This window comes from Alosa sapidissima, chromosome 22 (genome assembly GCF_018492685.1).
Source record: "Alosa sapidissima isolate fAloSap1 chromosome 22, fAloSap1.pri, whole genome shotgun sequence".
NCBI classification, from domain to species: domain Eukaryota; kingdom Metazoa; phylum Chordata; class Actinopteri; order Clupeiformes; family Clupeidae; genus Alosa; species Alosa sapidissima.
In genome coordinates this window covers 13,789,876-13,800,200 of record NC_055978.1, presented here as the reverse complement: position 1 = coordinate 13,800,200, position 10,325 = coordinate 13,789,876, and the positions used below count along the sequence as shown (strand labels likewise).

Here is a 10,325-nt window from a genome sequence, read left to right as displayed (position 1 = left end):
CACTTAGTAGTCATTAATGCCATTAAAGCTCGACTCAGTGGCCGCAAAACAGGAAAACATAATCATTACTTAACAATCATCCCGAAGCATAGAGAGAGAGAGAGAGAGAGAGAGAGAGAGAGAGAGAGAGAGAGAGAGAGAGGAGAGAGAGAGAGAGAGAGGATGAGAGAGAGAGAGAGAGAGAAGAGAGAGGAGAGAGAGAGGAGAGGAGAGAGAGAGAGAGAGAGAGAGAGAGAGAGAGGAGAGAGAGAGAGAGATGCCCTTTTTAAAAGCAAATGTTTGAGGATTTTGTGCAAACAAATAAATCACAAAGAGCAGCATTAAACATCAAAGGAGTACATGAAAATACTGAGAATGCAAATTACACAGCATTTTAAACTACACTTAATTATATTCATCCTAACACAACAACATCATTTGAGAGAAATCAGTCCTAAGCTTCTCATTGTGCATGTCACTTCTTAAACAAAGTACAGGCTTGTCATTGCAACTACACAACTAAAAATGAACACTTTCCATTTAAAAAAACCTGATTATTGTACACAGGATGAATTATCTGACACACACACTCACACACATATAGGTGATTCTCATAGGATCAGTGTTCAACAACATTCAACATTACATTCTAAAGGCACTTAATAAAACAAACACTGTGGTTTCTTAAGCCGCTAGAAGGCACTTTATACAAATCACTGCACTGGCGTAGCAAGGGTTGTGGTTAAAGCAGTGACGTTGCCTGGGCATCAGGAGAGACACCACATGGCTGTGAATGCTGGCAACAATGCCATTGAGAATAGCCACACTGTAACCCATATGGAAGGAGTGTCCAGTCATTCGCCTGCAAACACAGTACAAGACAACAGACACAGTGAATGGGTGGAAAGAAAATGGAGGGACTGATTAGAGTAACACAATGTAGGAATTCGTCCTTTTTCGTTCATTTTTAAGGTACTGGGGTACCTATGTGGCACTAAGCAGATACCCAATTTGTCTAAAACCGACGAAAAGGGTCGCGCTCCTACCTGCGACAGCAATGTCTGAGGAGCGCAACGGTCGGCGAGGTAGCATAAGTTACCCTACTTCAGACAAATCTGTTATTACAATATCCGAGTATGAAAAAAACCCACACTGGGTACCACCTGTGGCTCATATAATTAGTTTTTATTTATTGATCAACACTTAAACAAACAATGCATGGCTTGCCACAATTTGTGTGCAAAGATAAACATCTGCAATCATACTGTGAACCTTAGGGAAATACCATCCTCATTATTCCACCTGTAGAAAACATGCATAAAGTTTACTGTTGGGCTTTTTAAGCACGTATAAAATAGGATAGCAGAGATTACATCAGAGATTACTACAATGAATAGGAGAAAAATGAGGAGGGAGGGCCAAGGAATGGGCAGAGGAAAGACTCAAATCTAGGTGGCCTTCATCCTTTTGTGGAAATATTGTAATTACAAGTTCTGAGCACATGACTCATTGCAGGAAGTTGTAATTACTAGTGAGAACGTTTCCAAGTTATAACATTGATTGGTGTGTCACTACTAAAAAAAAAATGCAAAGGATGGAAGCTATTAATAAATCATCGTGCCGTCTATTAAATGTGTATGGAAGTGTATTTTATGAATAGAAAAATTAACTAGACGCAAAATGCTGATTTACTGACTAACCACTGATCCATCTCTAACACCCAACACCTCTCTGTAATATTTTATTTTGACAAAGCAAACCATAAAAAAGTGTTAAAAGTGCAGTCAGGGATTTTACGTGATTTCAAGCCCATTTGTTGTCAAATTCAACAATCATCTCCTCACGACCTCCAGCTGCCCATTTTGTGAATACACTGTAAAAAAATCCGGTCTCTGTAGGCAGCCCAAGCTCCGAAAACTGGAAACAAAGTGGGGGCAGCCTGTCCCCCAAACAAATACGAAACCCTGCGTGGAATTTCTCTGGGAATACTGAAGGTGGGGTGAGCTGCCTCTCGGGTGTGTTTAGTTTGGTTCTTGGTTAAAGTATAATGTATAGTTTTTTGCACAAAAGCGTCAGCTAATAAATTTAAACACAAACTAACACAAAATCCGTGTCTGTACCTCAGAGGGTAGTGTTGAAGGACGGGTGGAGCAATTTCCAAGGAAGAGGCCATTACATTTTGGACCAGATCTATCTGGGTCAAGGGGTGGTGAGTGGATCTTAGGACATGGACTTGAAGGCAGCATTGGGCCTGTCTGTGGTGAGGACACTGGTGGTAGAGGGGGTGGGGTGGAGCTAGCCTTATGGGTTTGGGGGTTGTTGGTCAGCTGTTATTAGGGATCTGGGCTTACAAATGGCACATTAGGAGGTTGCAAGTTCGATCGCCAGGGCGGTCAGCCAAATGCAAAGGCTGTTCGCAAGGACTGGCACTTTTGTGCTCTCTGAGTAAGGCATTTAACCCCAAGTTGCTCCCTGTAACTGGTTCTCTGTAAGGCACAATGAATGAGTGTGTCTGCTAAATGACAATGTAAAAAAAATTTATGTGAAAGACACTGATGCTGCTACTCCCTCCATATAAAATGTGTCAATGAAAGCTCCCACAAGAGGGATGATTTTGAAGGACAGTACACAGCATTATAAAGCTCTTTTCTTATCAGTGAAATGCTTGTTAATCTGGTCTTGGTCACAACTTGTCCTGTGTCTTATCAATGATGACCTATAATGACACAAACAGTCCTTCAGAGGAAGAAGGCAAACTAATGCACTGACAGCTGCACTCTGCTCTGAAATAATACAGGCCAAATTAAACTCTACATTTTCATGAACGTCAATAAAATGTTTTTTAATGTGTCTGCATTATCCAATGCACTTTTCCATTATGTGCCCATGTCTAAACCTATCCACGCCCAGGCCTCTCTGATAGCTGCCTGGAGTCCCTATGCTGTAGTTCTACTCGGCCATCAAGCCGTCAGGCCACGTTAGGGGAACCAAATGGAGTGAACAGGAAGAGGGGGGGGGGGGGGGGGGGGGCGCAATACATATTGATTCCCCACACAGGATTATTAGACTTTCTGCTGCACCATTACATGCGTGCGTGCACACACACACACACACTATAGGGAGACTGATCTATACATGTGTGCAGAGGCACACAAACACATCGTTACAGATTTACGAACAGACCACCACTGTGCCTTTAGCGCTGCCTGCAGCCTCCAGCTGAACGAGGTCTTTAAACGGCAGCAGACACACGCAACAAGCAGAATCTCTGGGGAATCTCCAGGAATCGTTTACCTGTTAGGAAGATACAGGCAAGGCCCTGCTGTGTTTTTCTAGCGCAGCTTGGAGAGTTCTAACGAACACTAAGCATTATCGATAGACACAGTTCCACTGATCCTAGACCAGTGGTGGAAGGTCACATGTGAACTGGGTGGACATGTGCAGGAAAATTCCACTGGCTTGAGAGCAGGGTGCATCCACCTTTGACCTGCAATTGTGTGACTGTTTTTGTGTGGGCATATCGGACGAGAGGCCAACCAAGAACAGGACATGCTCTAAGGGCGGGGTGGGGGTACACCCGCCTTTGTGCCCAAACACGCACACACACACACGCTCTATCTGATTGCAACAAGCCAACTAGATTGAAAATAAATTCAGAAGCACACATTGTAACTGTTAGTATCCTTGGATGGGTGCGTAGGCTTGGCTACATTTACACACACAGGAAACGGGACAAAGTGTCAAGGCCGTCACATAATGTGGAGAATTCATCTGGTTTCATTTGTAGTTCTCATTTCTGTGAGGCTAGTGGGCAAACCTGTCAGCTGAATGAATAGCTTTCATTAGAGTTTAAAGGTCCAGCCATTTACAAGTGTGTGTGTGCATGCGTGAGAGAAGGGGAGAAAGAGTCAAAGGAGGGAGAAAGAGTCAAAGGAGAGAGAGAGAGAGAGAGAGAGAGAGAGAGAGAGAGAGAGAGAGAGAGAGAGAGAGAGAGAGAGAGAGAGAAAGAAAGAAAAAAAGAAAGAAAGAGAAAAGGAAAGAATGAAAGAGAGGGGGGGGGGGGGGGGGGGGTAGAGTAAAATCTTAATAGAGGCGCTTATCCACTGATGGGCCTTAAAACAGTAGGTTTCCGTGGAAACACAGCCACAATGGACCTCATCAAACAATCAATTTTCTTTATTGCCAACAGTCTACTTGCTTACTACGCTTGTCTATGCAGCACCAGAGCAATAAAACTATTCAAACAGAGCAACCAATTTGAGATTTCACCATTACACACACAAAAAAAGAAAAAACATAAACATGTCCCTTCCAACCATCCCAGACCAATCATTTAATATTATGAGGCTAACGATAAAAAACACAAAAGCACACCAGGCTGTTCGAGCCGCTTGCGGACTTCACGCCCAAACAGTGTTTTTTTCGGGGTGAGTGGCTGGAACATTCATAAGCACAACACTACGCTGTGGAGTAAAGGCTGGGGGTTGGTCGATAGTGGCCCATCCCAAACCTGGGTCGATAACCACTCAGTGAACTCTGGGAGAGTGAGAGGGTAGTGTCGAGGGGCAGAGGGTGGGTGGAGGTCTGCCTGGGGAACTGGACCTTGATGGCTGGGTTGCTCCGGCTGTTGCCTGTTCACTGGTTGTAGTTTCAGCATGACGCAGCATTACACCCACCACCACTCAGTGATGGATGTCGCTTCCGCCTAGCCAGCTCTTCCCGCGTAAGTGGTGACGCAGAAGATTAGGTAAAAGTCCGTACAATAAACAAACAAAACGTGCTCCGACACACACAAACACAAACAACTGTCTGAAAGTCAGGAAAGAAGAAAAATAAGTCTTCTCTACTTGGCCAGCTTCCTTCTTTACAGCACTACCGATCCAAAGAGCTTCTTTTAACTAAAAAAAAAAAGGAAAGGAAAAAAATAAATAAAAAAAAAACCTCGGCTTCACTGGGCCTGAAGAGCTGCTAATTAAACTTAGTGTTTCATCTCCTCACCTCGAGGAGGTCAGGAGGGCTGCTTTCAGGAGCTGCCTAATGCCATCGTGCCCCCGCAACGCACTCTTGCTGTGCTCCTGCCAACAACCTCTCGCAGTGCCTCAGAGCTATGGCCGCTGATCCGCGGCCGGACCCGCTGTCAGCCCGCACGCTCAGACACCGAGTGACGTGGGAGCCTGAGCTAACCGTCGGCACTGCAGGCTCTGAACTGAAGTAGTGGAGAGGATTCATTTTAGGATAAGAGATGTACGCCACTGAAGGTCCTGACCAATGGGGTGGGGTAAGGAAGGGGCAAACAGTCAAAACAATTGGGACACAGCAATGAAAACGCTTCCTCTTTTTCTTCATTTCCGTTATTGTTATTCTCGCTCTCTCTCTCGTTACTGTTCCCCTTTTTCTGTTACTAAGGCAACTCAAGCAGTATTTTGACTTCGGCTGAGAAAAACACTGTCATTACTTCAGTCCTCTCTTATCACTGTGTCTGACAAACCGCCTCAGAAACTGCTCAGTCAGATAAACAAAGGGTAGGCAGTGTGGTCCTCTTAAAGACACACTAAAAAGATCATATCTGAGAAATACACCCACTTGCAGGTCTCCATTTTGTGTCAGTCCAAGCTCATTTCACATGCATACTATCCTCATCCATTTATGGCTAATTAATGAATGCAGATATTTATGAAGAAGTTTATGGCATCTTCAATAGAAAATCTGCAATCATCAATATATTTTTCACTTGACAAGTCCTAATGGCTTCTACACACAGTTGCGTTCCGTCAACGCATGCAAGTGGGTGTTCCCGACGGTAGCCATGCAAATGACTTGAAGTATAACCGTAATTTGATTGGTTGGTGCCGTCCGTCGATTGGCTTGATTGGCCGGTGCCGTCTGTCGGTGCAGCAACAGCTGAACTTCGCAACGCGAGCGACAGGAGAAACGCGACGCAACGGACCCACAATTCAGTTCGGCAACGGATGACGTGAGCCCATGTAAAGTGAATGGGATGCGTCTCCAGCACTGCAACGCACGCAGCTGTGTGTAGGAGCCGTAATTTTTCTCATTACTTGAGTAGGCTACTGACTTTGAAGTACCTTAAATAGGAGGATTCTGACTCCAGTATAAGTAAGCAAGAGTGTTATCTATTTCCTTCTACAAATAATTTAAGAGACAATTTCAAATAGAACGCAACAAAAAGCGGAATTGAAAGCATCAAAGTAACTCCAACACTTCGGACCAACATTACCCTACCCAATTTTCTTCCCATGTAGCCAATTTTCTCCTAAATCATAGCCACTTGTAGGATGAAACACAGCCTATACAATACAATGTGCTCCTGCTCACAGCCAGAATGGTGACAAATGGAATTGTGTACGAATCACGATGGGAGAAGAGCGATGGGCCACAGGATGACAGGAAATAGATGATGGATGAGGAGGACAGACAGTGGCAAAAGCTCTTTATGATAACATCAGAGAAGGCTCTTACTGTTTGTGTCTGTGTGTGTGTGTGTGTGCGCGTGTGTGTGCTGGATATTTTGTGGATATTACTCTAACCAGAATGTTGAAGGAGCTACTAAAGCTAAGGCTACATGCCAGTCAGGTAAATAGATGCCATTTCCTACACAGAACATGAGCCCAATCAACTCCATAGTTACGCTTAAAAATCCTTGATATATTAGGGCGGTGAAGACAAATGAATGGTTTCTTTGTTAGCATTCTCAATTTCTACACTATAATACCAAAAATCTAAGCAAGTTAAAATACAGTATAGGCTGGTAGCAACAGACCACTCTTAATCCATGTTCGTTGTGCTCTGAACTGTCTAAGCATACTGCCATTAAACCTAATTGCTTTCTTAATGAAAGAGTGATCGCTACTGGTGAACAGGTGAACTGTGGGGTGATCATATGAAACTGTAATTAAACAATAATAGCCTCCATCAGTGGGCTAATCTAGCCATTACTAACTTTAAAACATAATATTTTATTGTATTGAGGACCAATATGTTTCTATTTGTTGAACACATCAGAGTATTTGTAACGCATATTAGTGACCACATGAATAAACAATAAGAGGGCATGACTTTCCCAGTGTGGTTGCATAACATCATTGTCATCATGAATGAGGCTTGAGTCATGAATGTCAAAGTCTTAAAGAAACATTAGGAATTTCAGCTGGTTACAATCAAGATCAGTAGAACCACAACTATGCCAAGTTATTTTTCAGTCAGCATGTTTCTTCAGAAATATTTCAGAACTACAGTATATGTAAATTCATGCTTGGTCACATTACATGAAAAAGGTCTCAACTACTGTTTCTTTTTTTAAACACGGATATGATGAGCTAGTGACTAGTGATCTAGTATTGTCTGTCTTTCACATGACTGGCCATATTACACCAAAATAATCAGAGGCTACCTAAAGTTGTAAAAAACATACCTCAAAAAGTGGCTTTGAAAGAAGTTAACGGTACAGTACTGTATTTGTGTCCCAATTTATTTTGTATCTTAGACTGTTTTGTGTTCGGTTGGTGAGATTAGAGGTTGGATCAACTGAGATTACCAAGGAACCTGTCTATGGCAGGAAAATTGTAGGTCAACAAAAGGCCAATGGTGTTCGTTAAAAGATCAATTTAGCTTAGGCAAACATGGCCTAAGACGACATGCACACATCTTAAAAACAGAAAAAAAGTTTATACAAAATGAGGATTACAACAAGTGACTATAAAGATACTTCCCCCCCCACTTATCCTTTTCTTTCTCTCTTGCTTTAGGGTAACAAACATCATTTCTTAATGTCCAACTCCACTGAAACTCTTCGTTTCTACATCCATGTGTCTTTGCATGTAGCCATGTACGCCCATTGCTCGGTCTCTCATTAAAGCATCATATTATGGAAGTAGGGTAGGGCTGGCTTGCATGTGCAACGGGCCCAGCAGCATAGCTAAAGCCACAGCAGGCCAATTTCAGAAGAGCTTTGCCAGCTCTGTCGTGTCCGTCTGCCTGCTCCAAAGATGAAAACCAATTACAGCGAAATTGCTTTTCTGTTCTCCGCTGGGCAAAAGCGTGTCTGTGGGACTGACTGAAATCGGAAGGCTAACACTACCAGGCACGCCAGATAAAAGAGCGAGAGATTCATTCTATCGGACATGCTACACCACCACTGAAAGCACACAGCGGAAATGAAGAAAAAAAATGACTGGATAGGCATAGAGACTGAAGACGAGAGACGGAAGATCTCTGCCCTTCCTTTCTCCTCTCGCCGCCTCCCTCACTCCTTCTCCCAATGTTCCGTAAAAATGGTGTTTAGTTCCCTTGGTCAGTCACAGACAAGGGACTTGCTTAGTTACAGCGTAATAAATTCAGACCGACCCACTGCACAGCCCAAGATATATGACTCTGGGATATATAAGAGGGGACAAACAACTACAGCAAGCTGTGAAAAGAAGTCCAATCATAAACCATAACAACATAAACAGATCAACTGACCAAGTACAAACAAACCATTAAACACAAATGTGTTTAAAATGCTGAAGTGTGTAGTGTATGCTGACATTTTAAGGGAAATAATATTTAATTAGATCTCCATATGTATATGCTCACCTCAATCTTGAGGAAGACAGGGAGGTTGGAGGAAACGTGCCGGGGTCGTAGGAGTCAAAGTAGGTAAGCGTCCAGGAGAAGCTGCAACAGGAGATCCCAGCCAATGAGGAGAGCATCAACAAACTCCAAAACCCTGTTAAAATGAACAACATAGTTAGGTACACATAAGCTTCTATTCAGTGGGCATTAGAAAACGAACTTAAGACAAAATACATGTGTTTTTTAATTGTTCGAAACTTCAACGGTCTTAAAAGTAGCCAACAACAAAAGTTGCCACTGTATCAAAAGTAGTTTGTGCCTGTGTTTCCTTGCAGGCAAGCCGCTGACGAGAACATAACAGAATGAAACAAGGGGAAACGTCGTTTCTTAAAAAGCTATATTAATATGAAGCATACTCAATCATTAAAATCCAATTCACAAACCTAGTAGTCTGACTTCTGTTCCGTCTTCTCTTATTATTTTTTCTGCTTTAAGCTCTGAAAAACAAGTACAAACATGACAATGTTAATTATGCATTAAAAAGAAAGAGAATCTAGCATGGGTTATGTGTTGGTTTGTAAGTGTATTCTTAAGAAAAATGACAAAATAAGTGGCTTCACAATATATACTTACCTTTTAAAATAACATAGATAAAGGCAAAAAACAACGCGATGACAGACACAACGATGACGCAGAGGAGTATTGATAGTATACGGGCGGGCCATTGCTTTCTGTCATCCTTGTATTTTTGCTGTGGAGATGACTTAATTGACATAGACATTCCTTGCTGAGATGTTTCGTGGAGAGAAGCTCTCTGAAAGTCTGTTCGATCAAGTTCATGGCTGCTTACATCCTTGTCTAACCCGTGCGCAAACATTAGCCTTCGAGCTAAAGGCTCAGTCGCCAACCTGACACCACCGTCGGGCGCTCCAGCGTTGTCAACACGGGGCATTTCTGAGATGCGCCTTAAGAAAGCTAAACAAGTCGAAATTGTACTACACAGTCATAAAACTAAGCCTACCTAGTCACAATAGCTAACTGGCACCAACGAAGACCGCCTGCAACGCCTGCCCAATCTTTGCTAGCGCTACCTGAAGTTTCTGGATGTAATCCAAACGCACCTCTGCAAAAGGTTCAGTATTCAGAACGTGAGAAGACTATAAAACAACAGCTAGGACGTTTAACCTAAAGTGACATTTCCGTGTAAATACATTCAAAAGGTTGACCGAATTTGCCATATGCGAAAAATATAACCTCTGAGGTTGTCGCAAAGTTTGTTCAAACTTTTTAAAACACCGCGGCTTCGGCTTCCGTGTCCGACGGGAAACCCCGCCTGTTGTACTTTTCACCAATCACAATCATACAGGTTCATGAGATGACGAGACACTCTTTGGACTTGGTAACTGTCAATCAAAAAGAGAGCCTGGGATTTAGAAAGACTTATGAAAACCGAAAACGCAGGCCCATGGCAAGTGGTTGGGCGGTCGCCAGGTTTTCTCCCATTTTTTCCCCGTCTCCCCCATGATAGGCCACTAAAATGGTATATTCATAATCTTGCAAGGCCTTCAACTGATTTAAGAGCCTAAAATAGTAATCAATTGAAGGAGTTAAACTGTCTTCCTGCTTGACCGAAATGCTTTTGATTGCTTTAATGTTTGTGGGCCTAGGCCTACATGATTGTATCATATTGAAGATAGTGGATGCTGACGACTTGCTGTACGACCCAGAAATGCCATTGTTTCATATTATATGCTTTGTCACAGTTAATGTTT

At 42.9% G+C, this 10,325-nt stretch overlaps 1 protein-coding gene across 1 annotated transcript; it reads right to left on the bottom strand.

The window, feature by feature from the left end:
* Window positions 1–319: 319 nt before the first annotated feature.
* arl6ip6 (ADP-ribosylation factor-like 6 interacting protein 6) lies at window positions 320–9,899 on the bottom strand. Its single transcript, XM_042078966.1, is given in 5 exon segments — window positions 320–776; window positions 778–841; window positions 8,575–8,707; window positions 8,997–9,050; window positions 9,187–9,899. Coding segments are annotated over 5 exon segments (600 nt in total). The 5' UTR covers window positions 9,506–9,899; the 3' UTR covers window positions 320–746.
* Between the last annotated feature and the right edge of the window lie 426 nt (window positions 9,900–10,325).